The 27687-nt window shown below is 43.2% G+C and overlaps 1 protein-coding gene across 8 annotated transcripts in view; it reads right to left on the bottom strand.

Moving 5' to 3' along the window:
• The window catches only part of USP15 (ubiquitin specific peptidase 15), an 814317-nt gene that overhangs the window by 749515 nt on the left and 37115 nt on the right, over positions 1-27687 (bottom strand). For all 8 annotated transcript variants that reach the window (XM_078675644.1, XM_078675586.1, XM_078675595.1 and 5 more), the window contains exons 2-3: positions 7495-7622; positions 3985-4115 (exon numbers count right to left, since the gene is read on the bottom strand). Coding sequence is in view for 6 of the 8 variants with exons in the window: in XM_078675586.1 (XP_078531712.1) it covers positions 3985-4115; positions 7495-7622 (259 nt within the window). In the remaining 2 variants the exon portion in view is untranslated. The remainder of the gene's footprint in view (positions 1-3984; positions 4116-7494; positions 7623-27687) is intronic.

Here is a 27687-nt window from a genome sequence, read left to right as displayed (position 1 = left end):
GAGACTGGTCGCGACTGCAAAGCTGGGAGGAAGCTGGGGTACACATGTTGGGGGACCTCTATGAAGATGGAGCTATGCTGCCCTATCGGACTCTCCAGGAGAGGTTTGACCTACCGAATGTAGATTTCCTATTACACAGAGCAGTGACCAGAGCGATGCAGGTACACTGGAAGGAGGGATTGGCGGAACCTAAAACAACGACGGCCTGCCAGTACACTATGATGGCGGCAGTGACCTTTAAAGCAGTCTCGTGCTTGTATTCTAGAATGCTCGGTGAGAGCTTGCAACCCCTGGAGGCATTGAAAGGGAAGTGGGAGATAGATCTTGGCAAGGATATTCCTGAGACGACCTGGAAACAGATAGTGCGACGAGCCTGGAGGAGCACGCGGAATGCCAGGTTCCAATTGGTGCACTTCTATATACTTCACAGGGCATATCTGACACCGGGGAAGATCCGGAAATATTTTAAGGTGGAAGAGGCGGCATGCCCTAGGTGTGCCAGGACGGGGGTTGAATTGGACCACATGCTCTGGTCCTGCCCGGAGATGGGGCTATATTGGAAGGAGGTGGGAGATACACTAAATGCGATCACACAGCGAGGATTAGAGTTCGACAGGGCTATCTGCATGCTACATTGGTTCCCCCACACACACCCAAGAATAAAACTACGAGTAAATTTATTGATATGGGTCTTATATTGGCTAAGAGGGAAATCACGAGGCACTGGAAGGCAGCAGTGGGTCCCACCAGTAATAGATGGAGAGGGGAGTTCCTGAAATGGGCTTCTGCTGACAGCGCACTGAAATACCAAATGGCGTGTAGGCGTAATGATGACAAGGCGCTAGAGGCTGCAACCGCATGGGAAGCATTAGTGCAGGCGCTACGAGATTGCGAACCACATGTCGACTGAGAGGGGCAGACTACTGAAAGAAGGGGAGCCACTCGACAGGCAAGACGTGATATATAGAGCAACCTATGGTATCTCTTAGGAACGTTTGTCAGTAGGAAAGGTAGCTGATAAGCCGCGTCGGGGATGGGGAGTCGGGCGGGGGGTGGGACACTTTAGTTTGTTGTGATGATTAGGGGATGAACTCAGGTTGTGTAGGGTTCTTTTCTCCGGAGCATTGACAGTGAGGCCCCGTTATGGAGGCTTATCGTTTCATGCAATCACTCATTGATGGGGGGTTTCCTTTATTAGGCTTTTACGGATGTGATGACTATTATTGTGCGCAGAATCAGGAATGTGTGTACAAAATCAATAAACTAAGTTTTGAAAAAAAAATGGAAAATAAGTTGCTCAATGATACTCGCGGCTGTTCACAACCACTACTTTATGTACTTTCATAGCTCCTTCTGAACAAGGGTGCCAACCTCTGTTGTACCTCGTCATCTTCCCATCATGCAGATGCTGTCCTGCTTGCTCATTTTAATAAATCTCCATTCATGTCTCTTAGTTTAAATGTTTTCCCAGGACACTTTGTGAGGGATCCTGGTCCCTTTCCTATGTTCCAAGAAAGAAGCAGCTATGTTGGCTCTGAATAGAGCCATCCAAACACTAGTCTGGCTTGACTTCACTAAAAATACATAATTCTCATAGTTAACCACAGTGAAAATGAAATAATGTCTTTTTTCTTATCACTGACATAAAAGTCCTGTACCCTGCGCACAAGCTGAAGTAATCAAACATTCTGCATGGCATTTATTCTAAAATTTTAGGATCGTTTTTTTAATTGGCTAACATGCTACAGAGCGGCAATATTAACACTCATATTTTCAGTTGTTGCTACTCCTAAAGTTCTTTACAGTTTGACTGTTTTAAAAATTATACTGTGTCCAGTTCATTGGTTGAGTGCAATGCAATTATGCTGAAAAGCTCATTCAAGTCACTTTACCTCAGGGTCAGGCAACAGAACACACTAATAAAACCACAAACACTCCTAAGAACCCAACTACACTATCTAAAAGCTGCAGGAACTACTGGAGTGGCTTCCAAGAACACAACAACACCACTTAAAACCTGCAGGAACTACTGGAGTGGAGAAGAGGCAGTAAAACAGGCAGACATTTGGAAACTGGGAATTAAATGGGAGTGGTAAGAGGCATCAGTGAAACATGTTTGAAGACACCATGGTGACTGGCATTGTTGGACAAGTGGTTATTTTAGATCCCGTGTTAATTTAGAAGACCACCTTTAATAATGTTGATACTTACTGAATTAGCTTTGTTACAAGAGAGCTTGGTAACAGTCAGTGAATTTTATTTGTTTTTGTTTACCATGCTACTTACAGCAAAGCTGAGGACTAAACAGCTGCTTAGAAGAGTAGGTGTCATGCAGAATAACCTTGCGATCCTTAACAAAATGTAACTGTTATTAACAGAATCCTATGCTGTAGCAGACCAAGGATACCATCCCCACTGCCCTTGGGGACAAAGGCCACTTGTGCTGTTTTTTGTACACTATAGAATATAAAGATGAATGTCGCTGGACAATATGTAAAGTAAAGCTATAAAACGTAGCAAAGAAAAACAACAAAGTGAAAAATAAAACATGACGCTATAGCCCACAACATGATTCAAACGGTAATACAAGCAGCACTTTTATGGTATGTATATTTTTCTCTCTACAGTGCTACTACTCAGCTTAAGTACACAAGTTCTATACTGCATTCACTTGTGAAAAAACTGCATATATGCATTATTCAGCCAACAACATTTTTTTCCTCTTAGGGCACAATTGTGGGGAGCAAAAATGCCTGTTCCATATGCCCTTGTTCTTCAAATAGCTTAGAAAGATTAAGGTAATTAGGTGGCTAATCATCCATATACTATTCAAATAATAACATGATGCTGTATCCCTCAGCCCAACCACTATCTTCAAAAGTTTCAAGTGTATGAATTCTCTATGGATTTTTTTCTGGCCTACTTGAGAAAATGTTGCATGTGGTTTTTTAGTTTATCTATATGTATTAGCAGTTGTTAATTCTGTGTTACATTATGGTATAATCAATGCTTCTGTTATTTTTAAAACGAAATTAGAATTGTTGCAAAGAAAGTATTAAACTATTGCTTGGAAGAGAAGAATAGTTATAAAATAGTTATAAAATAGTTATTGAAGAGTATAAAGCGGCTATTGTTTCAACAAAAACAAAATTCTTTACTGAGAAAATTAGTTTAGATAGGAACTCAATTAGAAAACTCTTCAAAACGGTCACTGCGCTTTCGAACTTTGATCAGAGTAAACCGTTTACGCCAGATCAAGATTTTTGCAACAAACTTGAGGAATTCTTCTACAGGAAAGTAAATGTTGTCTACAATGAGTTCTCTGCTAATCAGAATGCAAGACACGTGGCTGAGTCTGCTTGCTCCGCTCTTGGAAAGCCAGATGATAACCTTAAGGACACATAGGATGGGTTCGACAATTTTCCTTCTTTAACGATGGAAAGAGTAACAAGATTACTGGAAACCACTAAATCGGGATCCCCTATGGACCCGTGTCCACGTTATGCATTACAACTGGTTCCCCACACGATTGCGACCCACCTTGTCTTACTTCTAAATAAAGTACTTACTTCACGGCACTTTCCAATAGGGTGGAAAACAATCTCTGGTTCGCCCTATCTTGGAAAAACCTTCAAGAGATCCAACAGTGGTAAAAGCTTATCACCCTATATCCTTCCTACTGCTCCTCACTAAGATCCTAGAAAAAGCTTTAAATGAAGACTGGATGGCCTTCTTGGAGGCAAATTATCATTTGGAGCCATCGCAATACAGCTGTAGGCCATAACATTGCACAGAATCAACGTTAATTGCAGCTTTGGAGGGCATTCGAATGCAGGTAGACAGGGGATCTCTCTCTCCCAGTCAGTGGTAGCACTCATTAGCGCTAAGACACCTTAGCATTCACGCGTTTCAGAAAAATATTACTTACTCACTGAATATAGGCATTGTGATTGTATACAAAACTCAATCAATGTTTAAGATTACCTTGCGTGCTATAGGCTCTTGACCCTCCATCACAGTGTACCAGCTGACTAGTTTATTCCAGCCCTCCGTGGGCAAAAGAATATAGTCAAGTTCATCAATGAGGTGCTCTTTAAGAGACTGAGAGTCACTATCTGTAAGAAAAGATTTTAGTAATGTATCAGGTCAAAATATGTTGACTTTACATCAATAACAAACATGCTTTCACACTATGTAGGAGAGAAGTGTGTTATCCTATAAAGTTTCTTCCTAATGGACTGAATAATTAATTTCTTCTACGTTAGGATTAGGCTTAAATCTTGAACTTTTCAAGATAGTTAGAAACAGCACCTCTTCGAATTCAGACTATGTTTTGAAATAGTGTCTCTCCGAATTCCGAATGTTTACACAAACAACAAACTGATATTCATTCAAGCAATGGTATCTTATCTGTGACAGGTTGGTGTGCCAATACCTACAGACATGAAGGTCTGTGTAAACCGTAGTCCCTGAAGGGATCTTGCCTAAAAATGTACTCTGAACGAACGTCTATGTGACATTAATCAACAGCTCTTAAACCGTGTGCAATAATTGCAATAGGCAACACAAGAAGATAATTATGTAATAAAACAATCATATACTGGAGTGGATGTTGATATGGTAAGGTGGAAGACAGAAATGTAAAGGCTAAGAGTCTCTAGTTAGTGGCCAAATGTGGCTATTTTGAGTTAATGTGAAGGATATGTTAATGGCATTACGTTGGCTTTGGAGCTACTCTTTCTTTTCAAATGTAGAATCTGAAGCACTGGTGGCAGCTAGGTGCCGCTGTTTAAAACACATTTAAGATTTGTTGAATAGCTGAAACGGCTAGATGGGCAAATCCCAGAACCAAGAGAAACCATTACCAAATTGTGAAGATGAAGCAAGGACATACAAATGATGAAAATTCCCTATACAAAAGCACAAAACAAAGTAACGTGAGCTCTATCCGGGAGAATCAACAGTTGTTCCACCTTTAAGTCAAACGGATCATCTTGACTGCATGTGCTTAGTGTATACTTTTCTTTCTCTGACCTGCTGAGTACGCATGCAAGAGGAGAGGGTGTATGATGTTTTTTTCCTAGCACACAACAAAAAAATGAACTGTGTTGTTCAGAATAAATCAGAATTAGTACAAATGAAGCACTTTTTTTTGTAATTCTTAAGTGTGGTGGAAACAAATATTTGCAAACAATCAAAACACATCAATACAATATCTGATGACTTTTTCACACAATACCGTTTGAGTGCAGCAAATACATATTTTTGTGCAAATGCAATGGACATTAAAATTGAAAATGTGTGGGCTGTAATCGCAGTGCGCTTCCACACTGTATATTCCACACTATGCCACTCCATTCCACTCTATGCGCTTCCACTCTATGCCACACCACTCCATTCTAAGACACTCCACAACATGCGATTCACTTTACGATCCTCCACTCTAAGAAAATCAACGACAAACCAAGCCATTCCACTCAACGCCACTACAATGTACGTCACTACACACCCATCCACTCCACTCTACCCTACACCAATCTACCCCACTCCACTCCAGTGTACCCCAATATACCCCCTCCACTTCGCTACAATCTACCCTAATCTACCCCACTCCACCCAATCTACCCCACTCCATTCTAATCTAACCAACCCCAGTTCACCTCACCCCATTCTACTCCTCAACGATCCAATCTACCACACTCCACTCAAATCTACCCCACTCTGCTCCAGTCTACTCAGTGTACCTCAGTGAAATCTACCCCAATCCACACCACTCCAATATACCCCACTACAATCTACTGGACCACACTCCACTTAACTACACTGCAATCTACCCCAGTCCAATTTACCTCTGTCCATTCCAATTTAGTCCACTTCCCACTACAGTACAATCTATCCAACTCCTCTCTACTCCAATCTACCCCACTCCAATCTAACCCACTCTCTTCTAATCTACCCTGCCCCAATCTACCGCAAACTATCCCACACCAATCTGCCAACATCCACCCCACACCAATCTACCACAATCTACCCCACACCAATCTACCACAATCTACCCCACACCAATCTACCACAATCTACCCCACACCAATCTACCACAATCTACCCCATACCAATCTACCACAATATACTCCACTCCAATCTACCCTACTCCAATCTACTCCTCCCCAATCTACACCTCTGCAATCATCCCCTCCCCAAACTTCCACACCCCATTCTAATCTACCCCGATTTAATCTACCCAATCTACTCCTCTCCACCCCAACCTACCCACTACATTACAATCTACCCCAATCCACTGTTCCCTAATCTATTTCACTCCATTTCGATCTCAACTCCACTCCAAACTATCCAACTCCACTCCACTCTACCCCATTCCAATCCACCCTCTCCAATCCACCCAATCTACCACATTCCATTTTACTCTAGCCAATCTACCCCACTCCACATCACTTTAATCTGCCGCATGCCACTCCAGTCCAATCTAACCGACTCCACCCCTAGCCAGTCTACCCCATTACACTCTACCCCAATCTATCCCACTCCAATCTACCCCACTCCAATAACTTTTAGTCATGTTGAACAGCAGCCACAATGGTGTCCAACATAACTAAAACACCTTGCCAAAGCCAATAGCTCTTGCATAGGCGAGGTCTATTGGCGTTGCCAATGCTTGTTATTATTAGTCTTTCTATAAAGCTATGCCATCTAAAAACGCTGGCTGCATAGCCTTCAAAAAAGCTGAAACGCACTTTGTTCGGTGTCTGAGGAAATTTGACTTAGTTTTTGTAAGCGGGAAATTTCTGCATTATTTCTCAATTTAGAAAACAGCCAAGTCTAAAGCTTTTGTGTGCTGTCATTGGAGAGGGTTACAGGGTCAGCACTCAGCCACCTCGCAAACCAATCTTATTTTGTTCCAACTCGCCAGTCTCAACAAGCATACAGGTATCAGATAATGACTCTTAGTGTCTCCCTAATACGTGGTCTGAAATTTTTAAGTGGTCTGCTTTCTGGTTTAGAAGGTCACTACTCTTGCTGTGTTCAGGAACCTCCATCACACTTAGCATGTCATTTGAAAAACATGTACATTCCTCAATCTGGTACTCTATAGAACAATAATAGTCTGATTTAGAAATGCATCCGAAATGCTTTCTAATTTTTTAATTGGCAAAGCCACTAATTACTTTGAAGTACAAACGAATTTAAATAGATTATACAAAGCTTCAAGACAAAACAATAGTGCCTTCAAAACAATGTTTACTTATTAGCGTTGTTCTTAGTAGACGTAAATGTGCAGTCAGTGAGAAATTCTTAAACATGTACTTCTTTGTCATGGTGAGAAGGACGTGATAATAAAAATAATATGAATAATCATTGTATTATGCAAAATAATATAGTACCAGAAAGTTATGCGTCTCATGTTTTCGTGAAACTTCAGAACTAACTCTGGGTAAATTATACATGCCTCAAAGTAAATAAAATAAAATGAATGACCTTTGAGAAGCCCGAAGTTATCAATGGGACCAGGGTATACATTTTGGTCTCCCATCTGGTATTTGTCCCAGCTGTCAAACCCAACATACTTTTTCCACTGTTTGAACCAGCGACTATCAACCAAATACCTAAGGAAGGAGAAAAAGAGAAAATAAGTTTCGAGTGAAAAATGTGACGGAAATAAAAAAAACGGCAGGTAATAATTTTTCAAGCACAGATAATAGCCGTTTCATATTGACATCTGAAGTTATTTGCTTAAAAACAATGTATGATAGAACTCGAGGTGTGGGTGTGTAAAACTGTAAAATAGATGTGCATGCATATACATGACCTGCTTTGGAACCGGAGTGTGGAAATGTATCACTCTAAAAAAGTCATCAAGAGACAGCACAGTAAAGAGAGTCTCGTCCCAGTTCATGATAATTCAGATATTTGGTTATGAAAATGAAAAAAAATTAATTATTCTAGAAATCGGCAACTTGAAAAAGCGATAAAATTTTCAGAGAAGTGCATGGCTTTAATAGACGTTTTATTTTTTTTCTACAACAGATTTTATTCGTTTTTAAAGGTACCAAATGGGCGCAGCCTGACATGTACATACCATAAAATGCAAAAGACATAGTGTGCCTAATTGTATCATTACATAACAACTTTACCTGTAGAACACCAGGCCAGATAATTAACAAACTGCACCGAACACTGCTGATTATTCGTAATTGCGTATTTTTGTCTATTAACCATCGATTTTGTCTGTCTATGATGTGTTATTATAACCCATATAATGGCTGATGAGGTTATTAGGGGTCTAAATGAGGCAAGGGGAGCTAGATCGATGCCCCGGTAGGTCGCCCAACAGGACCACATTTTCCTGTGCTCCTGTGGGCATCCGTGCTTGGAAGACTGCAATTTCGGCGCCCACGCACCTATGCATTGCCCTCTTCCATTCACCTAAACTCGGCAGGGAGGTCGCTTTCCATTTGTGGGCTATGTCCCTTTTAGCTAGAGTTAGGCATAAAAACAGGAGGTGCCGCTTATAATGGTTTTCTCCAATCTCCTCTGTGCTATGGAGAAGCAACAGTCTGGGGTCCAATGGAATGGGCCGGGCCAGGCCAGCTCCAGGCCAAGGCAGGACGTCACAATAGATATTTTATTTGATATTTTCTGTCTTTCACGTGAATAAAATAACTGAAGATATGTGGAGTGTAATATGCTGTATATTGCTATTTTCGAGTGTGTGAAGGGTTTATGACGCATGACAAGCACATCTTGGGTGGGTAATGAGGTCACTTCCCTTGCCTCAACAAGGAGGATAAATAGCAAATGACTTTCAGCATATATCCATATAAGCTATTGTAGTGAAGTACTCCAACAAGATATAGTTGTAGAATATATTTATTTACAGGAAAATTGGTAATAACAGGTGAGAGCCAGGGAAGCGATGTCTTCCTCTCAACAGCTCAGCCGACCAACAATGTTCCACATGGAATACTCACACAATACCATTCTACATTCTAACACTCGTGCATCTTAAAGAGTCATACAACATAACACATCCCCCCCCTATACAATGGAGAAAATAAAAAAAAACATAAAGGAAGAAAAGTAGCCAGGAAGAAATGAAAATAAGGCAACAGAAATAAGTCAACTAATTACATAGTAAAGTCTTTAAGCCAACCAGGTAAAACTCTTGTCCTTTTATCAGGTAAAACGTCGACAACCTTACCCTGAGTATCACGTGTATCCAAACGCGTAGCAGCACTAGTAGTTGTCTGAACATTAGAACTGCAACCCTCGCCCACCCCCCCCTCATTACACCAAGGTGGGCTGGATAGCTTAGGTTCAAAAGAAACAGATGCAGAATCATTTCCAAGTTGAGATTGAACGTGACTATTCTCAAAATGATCTTCCACCCAATCAAAACTATTGACATTGGAATTGGAGAATAGCTCTACACAATCTTGATCAGGGTTCATTGCAATGTTTTTAAGATTCCACACCCTTCCATCATCTAATCTTACAGAATTTCTTAAGATTTCAGCAACTTAACATGGTGGTTCAAAGCGACTCACGCCCTTGGGTACCTTAAAGGGTTTCTTAACTCTCACCCAATCTCCAACCTTGACAGAAACCTCTTTAGTGTTATGATGACAATCATAAAATTCCTTGCTCTTGTCGTGATTAGACAGTAACTTGTCTTTGACGTCAATCGGGGACCAAATCGCTATTTTTCCATCAAATAACCAACCAGGGTTAAACTTACACCTTGCTGTTCTGCCTCTCATCATGGTGAACGGGGACATACCAGTGCTGTTTTGCACAGTAACCCTATACGACCAAACCGCCTTCTGTACTTGCACTTTCCAATCAAGTTTACTATGCACAGAGGCCTGAATGACGCCTTTGACCACTCTGTTGAACCTTTCGACAGTGCCGTTCCCACTAGGGTTGTAGAGTGCAGTGGTCTTATGTTTAATACCACATCTTTCAAAATAGTTCTTAGCCAGCTTGGACGTAAATTGGACACCATTGTCCGATAGCACACACACAGGCAAACCCTCCACAATGAACAGTTTATCTAAAAATTTAAGCACCGTCTGAGTGTCGATTTTCTCAACAAATTTTACAACTGGCCACTTGGAGAAAAGGTCAATAGCAACTAACCCATATTCTTTAGAGTCCCCAATGGGTCCAAAAATATCAATGGCAATAGTGTTCCAAGGAAAATCAGGTATCAAACCATCACTCATTTTAGGTTTGAAAGTCCTAAGTGTCTTGTCAGCGGACATGCAAACCACACATTTCCTTACAAACTCCTCTATTTCGCTGTCCACACCTGGCCACCAAAACATCCCCTTAACAATCGATTTGGTTCTCACAATACCAAAATGCCCCTCATGACAAAGTTGTAAAATTCTCTTTCTCAATGACACAGGTGGAACGATTCTATCACCCCTAAAGAGTACGTCATTTTCAGAAGACAACTCCATGCGGATTTGCCAAAAGGCATCCAAACCAGGAATACCCTTCTTCTTTGGCCAACCCTTGCAAATGTATTCCAACACGTTCTTCAAAACAGTATCCTTTTCCTGTTCGGCCAACCATTCGGTCTTACTTATGGCAGGCTCACCACAATCATGCACCAAAGCTACACAGTATTCACTCCAATGATCGTCCTCACATTCTTCAAGAGGAGGTGGAAGTCTAGATAAGCAATCAGCAATACGGTTATCTCTCCCAGGTAGGTAAACCATTTTATAAATGTACTCCTTCATCCGCATAGACAGTCTCGCTAATCTTGCTGACGCACCAGAAATACCCTCACATGACAATATACGGATCAATGGTTTATGATCAGTACGAATGGTCACAGGCTTTCCCCAAACAAAAGCACGAAAATGTTCCAATGCCCACGCACACGCAAGGGCTTCTCTTTCGATGATAGGGTACCTACTCTCTGCAGGGGAAAGAGCTCTAGATGCGAACAAAATTATCTTTTCTTTACCATCCTCATTAAATTGTGACAAAACGGCACCCAGGCCCTTGTCACTAGCGTCGGTGGTTAACAGGCAATCAATATTGGGATCAAAACTGGCGAGTGCATTCACATTTTGCAATTCATTCTTGACCAACTCAAACTCTTCTTCACATAATTCACTCCATATGAACCTAGTGTTCTTCTTCAAAAGTGCACGCATATTGAAAACCTTTGCAGCAAAATTTTTTATAAATTTGGCACAATACTCGGCCATGCCAAGAAACGCTCTCACCTCATCTTTTGAAACAGGTGCAGGGAATTTTACTATGTTCTCTACCAAAGTGGGTTTGGGTTCGACACCTTCTTCACTTATGATGTGTCCCAAATATGAAACACTCCTTTGGCTGAATTTGCACTTGGATAACTCCACAGTCAAGCCTGCTGACTGTAGGGTATCCAAAACTTGTTTTAACTTGGAGTCATGGCCCTCTTTGTCTTTCGCCGCAACTAAGATATCATCCTGAAAAAATGAGATATTCTCCATGTCTCCAAAAAGTTTATGCATCAGCCGCTGAAAAACAGCAGCGGCTGAGGCCACCTAAAAGGCATACGCCTGAACTGGTAACAACCAAACGGCGTTATAAACACCGTAAGGTTCTTTGAGTTGGGATCTAACATAACCTGGTGGTAAGCGGCAGAGAGATCAACCGTGGAGAACCATGTAGCACCCTTAAGGGAAGATACCATTTCATTGATTCTGGGAAGGGGAAATTTTTCAACCACAATATTATTGTTCAAGTGGCGCAAATCAATGCATAAACGGATTTTTCCGTTGGGTTTCCGGGCAACCACAATCGGCGAAATCCATTCAGACGTCTCAATTTCCTCTATAATGCCTTTGGCAAGCAGTCCCTGAATCTCCTTCTTAACTTCCTCTCTTATCAGTATAGGTATGGGTCTCACCTTGTGGACCTTAGGATTATTTTAAAAGCGGATGCACAACCTATGTTCAAACCCCTTTAGAACACCCAGCTCTTTGCTGAACACCTTAGGAAAATACTTAGACAGTGTTTCCTCCATTTTGCTGCAATCATCCAAAATCATTACTTTATCCTTGGAATTAGGATCTAAAATGATGTGCAATTTTTTCTGGTCGAACCACCCTAACACCGATGGTCCAACCTTTGCCACATACAACTTTGCTCTAGTGGATCTGCCTTTAAATAAAAAGGTAAGCCACCTGAATCCAATCATGCCAATTCTATTACCAGTATAACTGATTGGATAAACATCAGGTGGATTCAATTGCTCACCAATCTTGTTTACAAATCTCTTTCTCCAGACTTCCTCATTTACAATCGTGTATGGGGAACCGGAGTCCGCATACACATTTATAACTACCCCACCAAGAGATATTTCGCAAATTGGTTTGCCTTTTAAAGAATCCTCAGAAATGTTAATTACATAGTTCCCACGAACATTCTTTACGCAACATTCGTCCTCAGTTTCTATCTCATCCATACTCTCTACATCTTCTTCATACATATACTTCACATTACTGCGTCTGCGACACATTTTACTAAAGTGACCTAAAAGTCCACATATACCACATTTTTTTTTTTAACGCTGGACAGAGTCTACTAAATGCTAGATGTTCTTTGCTATCACATCTGTAGCATCTCCTCTCCTCCATGTTCTTAATCTGAACCCTTGTAGGTTGGCTAGTCCATTTTCCCTGCTGCTGCTGTTGGCAAAAATTTCTATTAGGAGTTTGAATCTTGCAAATAGTTCCAGAAGACTTGGATACATCTTTCTCAGTTTCCTTTACGACTGTAGCACACCTTCCAGACATTTCGGATTTCCTCATGATGGCTACCACATCATCAAGAGGTGCATCACCATTAACCCAAAGACGATCTTGTAGGGCAGAGTTGTTGTTGTGCATCACTAGTTGATCACGTATTAGGTCATCATGTAAATTGTCAAATTTACAGTCAATGGCAAGTTTTTTTAAGGTCGTCCATCCACTCATCCACAGTTTCCTCTTTAGTTTGTTTCCTTTGAAAAAATGTGGGTCTTAAGACCCCAATACATACTTTGGGTGCAAAATACTTATCCATATTTTTGATCGCATTCTCAAACTCATCAAGATCGGAGTCATCAGATTTACTCATCCTAGAGAAAGTCTTTAAACCAATGGGACCTAAGGAATGTAGTAGAATTCTCTTTTTTTGTTCAGATTTCATTTTCTTTGTTTCATCCACAGCTTCTAAATAATTAACAAAATACTCTTTCCATTCTACCCATTTTATACTGGGTTGAGCACCTTTAACCCAAAATTGTTCCGGAGGACTAATTGAAAAATTTTGCTGTGCCATGTCTCTGTCCTTATCAACAGTACTCACAATGCAGTCACCTTCTTCCATGCACTGTGAAGTATAAGTTAAAAAAACAACCTTCTCCCGAACTTCTCACCTGTTGTAAATTAATTACCAAATAACTGTTTTATATCTACTTCACCTTAATGTCTTGACCGGAATGTATATTTCCCAATTGTAGTTGTTCCTCTCTCATGCGCTGTGAACTTTATATATTGCTGAAGCCTTTATTCGCAAAGTCGATCGTCTCCGCAACGATCAAAAAAAATTGTAAACAAGGTGTTCAAAATGGCCGCCACGTTGGGGTCACGCTGCGTGACCTGCGTCTGACGTCAGTTCCTAAAGACGCGCTATTGACTGTGGTTGCGTAGCCAAATGACGTGCGTAGTCCTTCACGAGCAAGTCAGCGTATGCAGATGGAATGTTGATCACAGGTCAAAAGATGCAGGTACCCAGTAACCTCAACGGTTATACCAACAGTGGCGCTAGGCACAATTGTAACCAAGGGTAAAGCGCAGTTGGGTATAAGCGGTGGCAACAGCGCAATAATTATTAAAGTGTAACTCACAGCAATCGTTCACTCCGGTCCGTTTCTTGTTTTCTTAAAATAATTTTTTTTTTTTTTTTTTTTAATTCTCTTCAATATTAACTATTCTTCTGTAGATTTCCGTGTAGAACTCCAGTTTCCCTCGTCGCCAATCTGTAGTGAAGTACTCCAACAAGATATAGTTGTAGAATATATTTATTTACAGGAAAATTGGTAATAACAGGTGAGAGCCAGGGAAGCGATGTCTTCCTCTCAACAGCTCAGCCGACCAACAATGTTCCACATGGAATACTCACACAATACCATTCTACATTCTAACACTCGTGCATCTTAAAGAGACATACAACATAACAGCTATGATGTCTTTTACTGAACACAAGTTAAAAACTCTGGGGCTTATTACGATGTTGGTCAGACGTGCGTCAGAGCGGCATTGTGTCGGACTAGGTGCCGACCAACCAGTAGTCGGCGATTCCATCTGACAATTGAGGATGCAACTGCCCATGAGGCGGTCGGAAACATCCATTTAATTATTGCAGCTTGGCTATAGTCGGATAAGGGGCGCAGCACAAGGCGCATTAGTAAAATGAATATTTTCAAACATCCATGCACTGTGTGTCAGGCACCATGTGGTGCCTGCCATACGAGGGATGGATGTTTGTGGGGGCACCACAGGTGCCCCCCAGGCTTCATAGCAAAGGCTGCGGAGGGATGGGGGCCCTGCTATGGGCCCCCAAATTCAGTTTCCGACAGTCTTTCAATAGCAGTCAGATCGTCAGTGAAAGGGATATTGCAACCCCTATGGCAGTGCCTGTGCAGGCACCGCCCTTACTTTAGGGATTACATTCCGACCAACGGTCGGACGGGCTCCTTGAGCCAGTTAGAACTGCAGTTGGTCCCTCCACCCTGCCTCCGGACCGCCGCGCAGGACTTGTGACTATGGGCATATAATTTTAAGTCAGCAAACAATCGGTTTCTCCTCTTCTATAGTTTGTATTATGGGAACATTATGACATTTGATCATCGAACTGCAATAAAATGCGTAAATATACATATAACAGTACACCTTACCTAAATTACTTTTCATAAAACAGAAAAACATGTGGAGCGCAGGGATCAGTAAGTGGTGGTAAGGCCATAAACATTGTTATGCTGTCCATTACCCATGTGGAAAAGGGCAAAGAATATGAGGCATGTGACCTGCTCTCTATGGACTGCACAATTTTGTGGGTCACAGAGGAGCGTTTTGCATTCTAGTTTTTGGTGCTTCTTTTGATTTTCTCTCAATTTTTGAAAACAATTGGAGGAAAACTTGCAGTCAGTTACCATACACAGTGTGGTCCTATTGCGAACAACTATGCAGTCCAGTGTTTGCAAACTTTTCTAAAAGAATACATACTTTAACATGAGTGCTGGAAACTCAGTCTGCTTTGTACATCCAAAAGACTGAAGGCATTTTCATCAAACAAAACAAGCATTGGCAATGCCAGATGGTCTAGCCTATGAGTCCTTTTAGCTCTGGCAATGATTTTTACTCATGCTGTACAGCAGAGCTCCTGCTGTGCAGAAAGATTCAAAATAATGTAAAGTTTAAGAAAACTGCAATGATGCCGCCATCTCGTAATTTTGTATGTGTGTGCCAACACACAAGCATGTACTTACAAAATAAGGCTCGCATTTATTTCTTTTTATTAACCGATTCGAGATGGATTAATAAATAAAAAAATTCACAAAATGGGCCTTTTTGATATAATGCTCCTGCACTTAAAAAAAAATGGAAGAAGGTAGGTACAGGGAAACACAAGGAGGAATGGAGAGACTGAGAAATAAGGGCAAATGAGAGACAACAACAGGGAAGCAAACAGGCAATGGAGGGTGGTGATGCAGCACGATTTATAAAAATCATAATACATAACATATTTGCGAATTAAAAGACGAAACGCTGAAAGTACACTTTGCCCACGTTAGACACAGTGACATATGAAAATGAAACAAGTGTAGTAGACGCACTGTAAAAGCGTGCTTTAAAACATGAAGATGAAGAAAACATACATTTAAGAACATATTAATACATATAAATTAGTTGCACTAATTAATTTCTAACACATACATTGCTTATTAACATATATGAATGGAATTTTGATGCGAAGTAAAGTGGCCGAGCGATTCAATAGCTTTCTGCTGAGAATACACCAGTTAGAAAAGTCACTGCAAATACGTGTAGAAGTGAAGTGCAAGATTAAATAGGGCGTCTATAGTTTATAAAAATATAGAAACGAATTTTGAAGAGTGAATTTAGAAAAACATGCACTTATATGGATGTTGAGAAAAATTAAGGTAGTAGGGTATTTTCTAACGTTAGTCAATTTCATGTAATAATGATCAGTGAAGAATTCAATATATTTCTTATTTTATTTCACTGCATTTGAAGTTGGTTTAAAGCTAATTTCATTTAAATGTGTGATGCTAACAAAGGTCTTTTCAAAATGCTTTTTCTAACGTGGACCTTTCCCCTGACTTAATATAGTGTTTCATTTTCTACTAGTGAAATATTGTTTATTTCTCCTGTACATGTGTACACCCCGATAGTGTTGAATGTTTCTTTAACGTTCACAGTGAAATATTCCTGTGGGAACAGGATTGCTGCCGTTACTTTATAATGCAACTTTGCGTTTCCTTTCCGTCAGTGTCAGGTCCATGAGGACTTGAGAATCTTTTGTTTCTCATGACTAGCATGGAAAGCCTTTTTATTGTTGCAAGTGGCCTAGGTGACACCATGAACACGACTGGACAACATGAAGATGGCCGCAGGGGTAATGAGCTCTGAAACAGAGCTCCTGGCTCAATTGAAAATCAACTAAATAGAGCCCCCCCTAGCGCTGCCCAACACCAGGAATGCGACCGGAGCTCAAGACGGATAAGTGCAGCCTGTCCCGCTATCGGAAAGCAGAGTCCTGCCGCCTGATAACGCTCACCGGTGATCGGCGCCCCTCTGCCTTCCTTGCGACCCCAGGACACTCACCCACTTGTTGCCGACCACTGCCGGATCCAGCATCAGCGCCCGCACCAGGAACCACGAATGCCTCAGGCCCGCTCAACACTTAAGAAATAAGTCCCTTCAGCGGAGCTCCGTGACTCTCGCCACTGCTAATCCCCGCGCCTGTCTCCAAAATGGCTAAACCGGTCCCCGGAAGCTTGTTTCCTTCCCAGTGTAAGAATTGGCTTTTGTAGTCTGGTCTGCCCTGTTCCCATGATGCACTGGGCCAGGGACAGACTAATTTGCATACAGCCAGGTTCTGAAACTGGGATGGTGCAATGAGCTAAAAAACGGTGTTGGATCTAGCCCTGATCTCTTGACTGGGTGAGAGTACTCTGCTTAATTCAGAGACTCTGTCCATCACCACCCCTTGTTGTAAATAATTTTGTCCACCCTAAGCGTGGAAGGGTATACTCAGATGTGAGTCCCTTGCTCATTGCACCATCAGGATTCAAGCAAGCCGGGCCGAAGACGGCTGAAATGCCAGAAACCGGTCCCCGGAAGCTTGTTTCCTTCCCAGTGTAAGAATTGGCTTTTGTAGTCTGGTCTGCCCTGTTCCCATGATGCACTGGGCCAGGGACAGACTAATTTGCATACAGCCAGGTTCTGAAACTGGGATGGTGCAATGAGCTAAAAAACAGTGTTGGATCTAGCCCTGATCTCTTGACTGGGTGAGAGTACTCTGCTTAATTCAGAGACTCTGTCCATCACCACCCCTTGTTGTAAATAATTTTGTCCACCCTAAGCGTGGAAGGGTATACTCAGATGTGAGTCCCTTGCTCATTGCACCATCAGGATTCAAGCAAGCCGGGCCGAAGACGGCTGAAATGCCAGAAACCGGTCCCCGGAAGCTTGTTTCCTTCCCAGTGTAAGAATTGGCTTTTGTAGTCTGGTCTGCCCTGTTCCCATGATGCACTGGGCCAGGGACAGACTAATTTGCATACAGCCAGGTTCTGAAACTGGGATGGTGCAATGAGCTAAAAAACGGTGTTGGATCTAGCCCTGATCTCTTGACTGGGTGAGAGTACTCTGCTTAATTCAGAGACTCTGTCCATCACCACCCCTTGTTGTAAATAATTTTGTCCACCCTAAGCGTGGAAGGGTATACTCAGATGTGAGTCCCTTGCTCATTGCACCATCAGGATTCAAGCAAGCCGGGCCGAAGACGGCTGAAATGCCAGAAACCGGTCCCCGGAAGCTTGTTTCCTTCCCAGTGTAAGAATTGGCTTTTGTAGTCTGGTCTGCCCTGTTCCCATGATGCACTGGGCCAGGGACAGACTAATTTGCATACAGCCAGGTTCTGAAACTGGGATGGTGCAATGAGCTAAAAAACGGTGTTGGATCTAGCCCTGATCTCTTGACTGGGTGAGAGTACTCTGCTTAATTCAGAGACTCTGTCCATCACCACCCCTTGTTGTAAATAATGTCTCCAAAATGGCGGCCAAAGAGGACGTCGCCTGACCGGAGCCCCCACCGGAGCCGCTTTTTCTCACCCTGTAAGCTCACGGACTGCTATGTGGGCGCCAAGTTACAGCCCGACTGCCATTAAAAGCAAATAGTCCCTTCACCGGAGCTGCTTGATCCCCGCCGCTTCAGACCCCACGCCTGTCTTCAAAATGGCGGCCAAAGAAGACGTCGTCTGACTGGAACCTCCACCGGAGCCGCCTCTTCCACCCGATAAGGTACCGACCGCTACGGGGGCGCCAAGCCACGGCCCTAATTACCTTGAACTGTAAAGAAAAGTCTCTTCACCGGATCCCTATGCTGCCCGCCGCCGACGACCACGTGCCTGACCTCAAAATGGCGGCCAAAGATGACATCGCCAGACCAGAGCCTCCACCGGATCCGTTTCCCTCCTCGCTGTGAGGTACTGGCTGCTAAATTTGTTTGGGGCGCCAAACAGGGGGGGCAACGGAACATCCTTTTCCCATCATTTATAATCACTTGTCCTCAAATTGGCGGCCAAGGAGGACCTCTCCTGATCAGAGTCTCCCTCATACACCATTCCCATGGTGCTAGTTTACAAAGGTTCAACTGCCAATTAGAGACTGGTTACCTGCAAATTCCTAAGCAGAATCACCCAGGCTATAGGACCCCCCCTCTGCCTGGAGCATCACCCTCCTCGCTCTACGGGAACCCCACGGTTCGCCACCCTGGCTGCCTGATCCGGAAAGGTCATTAGACAGGTCGCTCCCGACTTCTGCCGCCCTGGAGCTGCCTCTACCTGTGAACTTAAGCCCTCAATCGCCGCAAGCCTAGCAAAGCGACCCCTCGGCCATTGATCTCCAGACACATTGCCCCACAGGATCCCAAGTCTCGTGTCCTGATGAACCGCGCTGACTCAAAACCCTAATTCAGCCTGTCGCCTGCCCTCTGGGCCACCCAAGCTCCAAGCTCCACACCGCAACTTAATCAGGCTCCCCCCCTCTACTACCCTCACGATGGCCCGGGACCAGCCTCCTCCTCCTCCTCCAGTCCCACTTGCCCACCTCAACCCTCACAGTCGGAACTCCTTCACCATCATCTCCCCCCCCCTCCTCTCTACAAAGCTTTGACGCACTTTCAAGCAGAAACTCATCCGCAAACATAAAGAAACCCTAATCATTGACACCTACCACTCGGCCTCCATAGGACCGATGAAGATGGATCTAATATTCCACACCGAAAGACCCGAATATTGGGTCTCCACGATCAGAACGCGGATGTTCATCGCCAACACTAACTCCACTCCTCATAGCTGCAAATTAACCGCGATTCTCCCGTTCAGATCAGTTGGTAGAGGTTATACAACCGTGACTATCTTCACTAATGGCACAGTCCTCATACAAGCCAACAATGAGAACCTGGAACCTTTCGACTCCCTATTTCCCTCACTTAGGTCAGCCCTCCCTACCCCTTCTCACCTCGCCTCAACACCCTCACCGACCACTCCCCTAGTTGACAGAGAAGACCTCGACACGCCCTTTCTCGATCCACACACAGCCTGCAAGGCTCCCCCTCCCCCCGCCATATCTCATCCCCCATGCCCAGCCATCCTCCACCAACAGGAAACTCAACTCTCACCGCCTACCCCTCCCCCCAACCACCTCACCTCGCCCAGCCACAGCCACCGACCTCCTCCTACGACAATCACCTCCCTGCCAACAGGCAGTCCACAGCCAACGAGCCTCCCCTCAAGTCTCCCCCCAACTCTCAAACCTCCCCTGTCTAATCCTCCTCCTGTCCCTCTCCCTATCTCTCCCATGTATAAACCTCCTCCTAGCCCTCTCCCCACCCCTCCCCCTCCCTCTGCCCTGATCCCTATCTCCCAACCCATCCTCTCGAACCATAACACGCTCGGCCCCACTCCAATTGCCCACAACCCCTCCATTGATTCCATAACAAAGCAGCTCACAGCCCTTGAAAACCAGGTCGACACTATCACCCAAGGCTTAATAGAAATCCTCTTTAACCTCGGTATAGCCTGTAATCCCCACAAACCCCCTCTCCGAACCCCCCTCCTCGCCAACGCCAACATCACCCAGGCGCCCACAGAAGCCCTCAGTGCCCAGCCGATTGATCCCTATCCCAAGGGCCTGCTTTCCAGTCCCAAAAAATCCGAATCTACCAGAGCCTCATGCACCAGACCCCTGACCTCAATCTCATCTCCCACCCTAGCAGGCTCAAAACACCTGACCTCCAGGCCGCTCAGATCAGAAGCTCCTATGTCAGACAGGGAAGCAGCCTTACTAGCCGCTACCTACGACTCTCCCATTTCAGATTCACCTAAATCTAAAATCCAGGTAATCACGAGCCACCGGAAAGATCCACCCACTCTCAAACGACAGATTACCAGTCCTCACCGCTATACCTAGAGAGGCTAAAGATAAAACCACCAGCAATCAGGAGAAAATCACCAACTGCCTCCTAATCAATTGCAGATCGGCCTCACTACATGCAACGGACTTAGCCGAAGCTATCCTCACACATGACATTGAGGTTGCGTTCCTCACTGAGACCTGGCTAAATAAGACATCTCCTCCCTGCCTAGACATGCTGGTACCACCTGGTTTCTCCCTCATCTCCAAAGACAGGATAGAACAACGAGGAGGTGGGGTCGCTATCATCCACAAGGACAGCTGGAGCATCACAGAAACCTCCTCCTTCGAGTAAGACTCATTTGAATGTCTATCCGCTGTCATCAAGACCAAAGACAACGACTCTCTACTGTGCCATCTACTCTATCACCCCCCGGGCAGAAACAACGAGTTTGGAGAACAACTATCCAACCTGATTGCACAAGACGCTCTCGGCGATTCCAAAAACCTAATTCTTGGTGACCTGAATCTCCGATGGAACGAAACTCATAACCCTCTAATCAGATCGCTATCCAGCCTCCTCGCTGACAACAACCTTACTCAACACTGTACTGAGGAGACACATTACAAAGGAGCCATACTGGACGCCATCATTGCACAAAAGAATTCAATCACGGTCAACCACATACTTCCCGTTGACTGGTCAGATCATCATATGATCTTATTTCACATCAATCACCCCATCATCCCGCTTAAACCTCCTCAAGACCCCCCCAAATGGTCGAGAAACCTCTCCCAAGTACTCCAAGACATCCTAGAAGGTCAGCTAAGTTCACTTCTTCCAGACAACTCTCTGCACCTTTCGACCAATGATCTCATCGACCACTATAACTCCGAGCTAGTCTCCATTCTAGATAATCTAGCTCCTCTAAAGCTCAAAAGAAGCAGTGCCATCCCATCTAGAACCTGGTTCAATTCGGACCTCAACGCAGAAAGACGAACCCTGAGAGCCAAAGAAAGAAAGTGGAGAAACAACCCAACAGCCATCCTTCGCTTACAACTAAAAACAGCCCGCAGGAAGTATAACAACCATATCAAAAACAAGAAATCCAGCTTCTTCCGAGAGGCACTAGCCAATTCCAAAAACAGACCTAAGGAGCTCTACAACATAATCAGACATCAAACATCCAAGCCTCTGCCCACACCCCTGCAGGCGTCCAAAGAACTATGCAATAACTTCGCCAGCTTCTTCAACGATAAGGTCTTAAAAATCGAATTATCTCTAGACATCAACAACTTACACCTCCAGAAGAGCAACGCGGCTATCCCACAGGCCCTCCCATCCGGCTCCTCTCCCCTCCTTTGGCTAAGCTTTCGCCCCGTGCAGGAAACTGAGATAGTCTCGTTGATCTCGACCTCCAAACCATCAGCACACATCTCAGACCCCATTCCTCCCTCACTAATCAAAAAAATGAAGCTCACCTTAGCACCTATCTGGGGCAAAATCATAAACAGCTCCCTACAAAGCGGAGTGGTCCCCGACTGTCTAAAAATGGGACAATCACCCCTCTGCTGAAAAAACCCGGTCTTGACTCAACTGACTTGAACAATTTCAGACCGATATCTAACCTCCCTCTGCTCGCTAAAACACTGGAACGCTGCGTACTCCTGCAATTGACGCATCATCTGGACAACATCAATCTCCTGGACCCCCTCCAATCCGGCTTCAGACAAGGCCGCAGCACAGAAACCGCGATGCTGAACATAATAGACGACATTCACGGTTCTCTTGACGCAGACAAGTGCTGCCTCCTCATACTCCTTGATCTATCCGCAGCTTTCGACACGGTGGACCATAAGCTCCTCATTAAGACTCTGCAAGTAAGAGCTGGCCTCGGCGAGGTAGTTCTCGAGTGGTTTTCCTCCTTTCTACATAACCGCTCGTAAATAATAAAAATGAAGAACTTCACCTCCGAAACCCAGCAAGTCAACAAGGGTGTCCCTCAAGGATCAGTACTTTCTCCTCAGCTCTTCATCATCTATATGGAACCGCTCGCCAAACTACTCAGGAATGCCAACATCCACTTCCACCTCTACGCGGTTGACACGCAGATCTACCTGGAAACCTCTTCTCTTAATGACATCCACAGACTAAATGCTGTCCTAAATGATGTTCAAGATTGGCTGACAAAGAATCACCTGAAACTCAATCCCGACAAGACTGAAACTCTTCTCATCTCAAACAAAGAAGACAATCCTCAAATCATCGAGTGGCTGAAGTCGATCGATGCTCTTAAAGGTATTCTCACGCTAGCTGACTCCGTAAAATCTCTGGGTTTCACCCTAGACCCCAAACTAACCTTGACAAACCACATTAAAAACTCGGCAAAAAGTGCATTCTTTAACCTCAGACTTCTGAACAAAATCAAACCTTTCATTCCAAACAAGGACCTTAAACTAGCCACGCAATCTCTAGTCCTATCTAGACTGGACTATGGGAAATCAGTCCTAACAGGCATCCCCAAATCGCACCTGGCCCCATTAAAAACAACACTGCATGCGGCAGCGAGAATGATCACACGATGCAAAAAATCCGACCACATCTCCCCAGCACTCAAAGAACTCGAATGGCTCCCGGTGGAAATGCGTAGTACCTTCAGAACGGCCTGCCTAACCCACAAGGCCCTCCATACCGGAAAACCAGAATACTTGGCAAACAAGCTCAAAAAAGCTGGCCAAGCTAGAAATTTGAGAAGCTCTAACTCCCTGCTGCTCATCCTACCAAAAACCAGAAAGAAGAGAACTGCGGACTGCTCCTTCACAGGAAATGCCCCCAAAATATGGAACTCTATCCCCCCGCACATCAGAACCATACCGTCCTATGCGGAATTCAAGAGCCAACTCAAATCCTTGTTCCTTATCCGTTCCCTAGGTCGTGGGTAACTAGGATCATCAATCATCCCCAGAACTATGTGTTATCTCTGTATCCTATTACCAAGAAGTCCTACTGTACGAACTTTTCCTCCTCCCAAATTGTCTTTCGTTGATCGCCTTTACTTGTTACGTGTCTTGTTGTTCACCTTTTGATTCCTTTTACTGTAAAGCGCTCTGCTACCTTCGGGTCTTGTTAGCGCTATAGAAAACTTCTAAATAAATAAAATAAAATAAATGAGAGTATGGACATGTGATAGTCCTTACATGTTGGTTTTATGCCACCTCACTGGGACGAGCCTAAAAACTTCATAGAAGAAACCCCAGAGGAAGGGCAACAACATTGATCTTTGCTTCTTGACGAACGTCATTCTGATTTTCATACTCAAGACTCGTATGCTATGTTGATCGATTTTATAACTCGCTTTGCTTTTGGACTGCTTGGTTCATGCTACAGTCAGTAGCTGATGGACTGAAGCTATCTTACGAACCACTTAAATTTTTTTAATTCCTTTATTTCTTTGTTTATGCTAATGGGCTCTTCCTTTAATGGACTTTATTTTGAACCCATTTGTCAATCTTTGTAGGACCTGAGCTGTTGGCCAACAAACTATTCTTCTGCCTTAATGGAAATAGGACTAAGTAACTCTGTGGCTAATTTTGATTATAACCATCCAAAAAAAACCTGCTTAAATATTTGCCACAGTTATACAAATCGTGATATACTTAACTGAACTTCAGAAGAAATTACTTGTGACAATTAATTTTGAATCTTTAATACGATAACCTAATTAATCAAATATCTGTCTGAGTCTACTATTGAGTCTGGTTGATTTTCCATTCAAACTGTGCTGTTTGACTTAATGCATGGTAGGGAGAATCATCGAGCTCTGACAGAACATCAGGTGTTACTTCTATTGTTTTGCATTGCAGTTGCAGAGCTTTTGGTCAGCATAATTCTAGCCCAACTTAACTTCTTTAGGTGGTTGGGTCTGTCTGTTGCTATTCTTTATTTCTACAACATGGTCTTAAGAGTGGTGTATCTAAATTTGATCTTTAATATGTGAGCTGTCTGTCAATTAATGGTTCACATTGGACAGCTAACGTGGAGTTTGATCACCCTAATTTCAACTCCTCTTATCAGCGGAGAAAGATTCATCAGAGGCATTGCCTCTGTGGTAAATGGAAATGCCTCAGATTGTCTATTCGTAAAGGGCCCAGTACAGTTAGAATAGAAAGGAGAGTAAGAATATATTAAATATTTTTATCACGCTTTACGCTGCAACAGTGGGTAGAATGGGGAAGTTGAAGCACACCAACCACACAGGGCAAACTGGGATGGGGAAGCACACTGACAATGAAGGTGGAGGTGGCAAAGCAAAGAAAGGATGGGGAAGCGTGCAGGTGTGGATGGGAAAGCAAATGAGAGATAGGGAGTAAATGGAGGGATGGGGAATCAAAGGGAAAATGAGGGGGCGTGGGGAAGCAAGAAGGGTAACAGAAGGAGGGAGGTCAAGGAGGAAGCAAGTGGAGAACCTAGGGAGGGATGGTGAGGCGAGAAACACACGGGCAAGAAATAGGAGTACAACTCAGTCTTGAACGTGATTAACCCAAAAAAAAATACGGCCTGAAAAGGGAGGAGTGGAAAAAAATTGTAATAAATAGGTCCATGCTCCAAGGGAGAGAAACACCAGAAAAGGCAGGAAAGCCCACGGAAGCTGGCAAATAGAAAGGAAGTAAATGAGAGTGCTAAAGCCAACCAATGGCAAGCAATTGGCGGGCTCAGAACCTACGGTAAGCTAATATGTCTCGCAACAGACAGCCAATGCGCTATTTTAAGAGACCCAAAAAGGAAAAAAATCTACACCTGACCAGGTGAAGAGAGAATGGGGTTTTGGCTGAGTTTAGAAATGAATGAATGAATTAAATAGAGTCTACACCTACCCAGGAAAAGGGTGTCCAGGTGCTAACCTTCTTGGTTTAATAGAGGCAGCACCTTCTTGAAGCAGAGGTTGTAAAGTTGCTTTTTTTTAAACCTGCTGTATCCTGGAATATCTATCACCTTCTTGAAGCAGAGGTTGTAAAGTTGCTTTTTTTAAACCTGCTGTATCCTGGAATATCTATCACCAATCAGAGCATGCAACCCACAAACTGACTAATCAGAATGCTTACTGAGATGGCTAGAATTTCTGGTTAACTCCTGTTTCACGAGTTGTGAACCTTATGATATATAATGCTCAATCCACCGATCAGAATCTGAGTGCCATACCTTTGCCTGTTGCTTTGTGCTTTTCAGCCTAGGGCTGTCACCCAACAAAGTTTAGCAAGTACACTAAGCAAACACTCTTATTTCTTCATAACGCTTTTAAACTAAAACCTTAGTGGTTTTCAAAATCCAAGCTGCTCCCAGTAAGCATGTATGCTGTATTTATGTAGTGCAAAACTATATGAAAGCAGCCTGTAGAGCAGTGTTTCCCAAACTGCGGACTGTGAGTAAATTTTTGATAGGTCGCGAAAATTCAAGCAACAAATAAGGAAGCCTTTAAATTCTGTATTTATGTTGTCATATTTGGTGTGCTTCAAAGACAGTGGTCAAATGTCACTCTGGTGAATGGTGTTTACTATCTCCCTCTTACTTTGCAGTCAGAAAAAGAAAGTTAAAGGGAATTATTTGTCAATCTTGTTGGGGTACAGGTGTTTGAAAGCAAAGGCTCTAGGGTGTCAGTTTTTTGTAACACGCAATAAAATGTAAATACCTGCAAATGAACTGTGCACATTCAGCAGTTAGCAAAGAAAAAATTGAGCACTTTTTTTTTTATAATTCTGAAGTGTGATGTGTGATGGAAACAGATTTCAATAGGATCAAAACAAATCAAGACACTAACTTGGTCATGCACAAATGATACATATTCCCAGAAAACCCTATTTTCACACATTATCATTTGTGTGCTATATAGTTTTATTAGTAAAACAGTACATCTTGGCAGATTTAGAGCCCATTTCAATGAAAATGTACCGTCAGTAAATGACAGTGCACTACCACATGATGCTTTAGTTACATTTAAAAAAAAAAATCGCCCACTTCACCTCCACTAAAGCTAGGTGGGTCGTGAAAGTTTGTCATTCTAAAAAGTGGGTTGTGGTTCTAAAAAGTTTGGAAACTACTGCTATATTGGGTCCAACACTAAGACAGTCAACTTGTAATTTGAGGGGTAGCTGGTTTTCTAAGAACAAAAGTGGACTGTCACTGCATTATAATTTTGAAATAGCATTAATTAATAGTCTAGAGGGCATTATCAGTGAGATAATTTCCCTTTATTATCATTCTGCATCTTTGCCAGTGGCACAGGAGGAGAAACTTGGGTGGGGTATGATTGGTTAAAGTCATTGTACTCTAGAACCTTCAGTGTAAAAAAAGTCATGCAGGAGACTATGCCAGAGGTATCTGTAATTTCGCATAAACACTAAAATGCTGCATTTCTGGATTTAAAGAACTCCCAGGTTAGGGTAATAAAAATGAGGAAAGCGCACACAATTTAACATGGTTTATTAATTTCCCAAATCAAGGAGTACCCACAAGTTGGCAATATGCACATTTTAATAGAGAAACAGTCACTTTGTGTCCATTGGAATTCCTTGGCAGTATTCAGCCTAAAGCCAAGGACAGGAGGCAAAGTCTTTTGATTCAAATGGGTCTTTGTCAATCATACAGAAATCCCCAAGATGTATTCACCAATTATAGACAATCATGTTTGGCTTTTTTCAGTTTAATGCAGATATGGTCTGAGATTGAGACATTTCGAACTTTGAAAGAATGTCGAATTTCAGAAATGTGAGTTTGTGGAAAGGAGAAGTCTGACGTCATGGGAGCATGATTTCCTACCGTCCTCAGTATTCGTGTGTGTTCGAAAACTGGGAGCTGACAGGGCCCCAGGTTGGTCATTCTACTGCTCTGTAAGTCTGCCATTTTGCCGATGCAGAGCAGGTTGAACTCCCATAACACTTGCCACAATTCCTTGTCCTAGCCT

This window comes from Lissotriton helveticus, chromosome 1_1 (genome assembly GCF_964261635.1).
Source record: "Lissotriton helveticus chromosome 1_1, aLisHel1.1, whole genome shotgun sequence".
NCBI lineage: Eukaryota > Metazoa > Chordata > Amphibia > Caudata > Salamandridae > Lissotriton > Lissotriton helveticus.
Note: the sequence above shows the minus strand (reverse complement) of the source record. Positions and strands in the feature narration are given on the sequence as shown.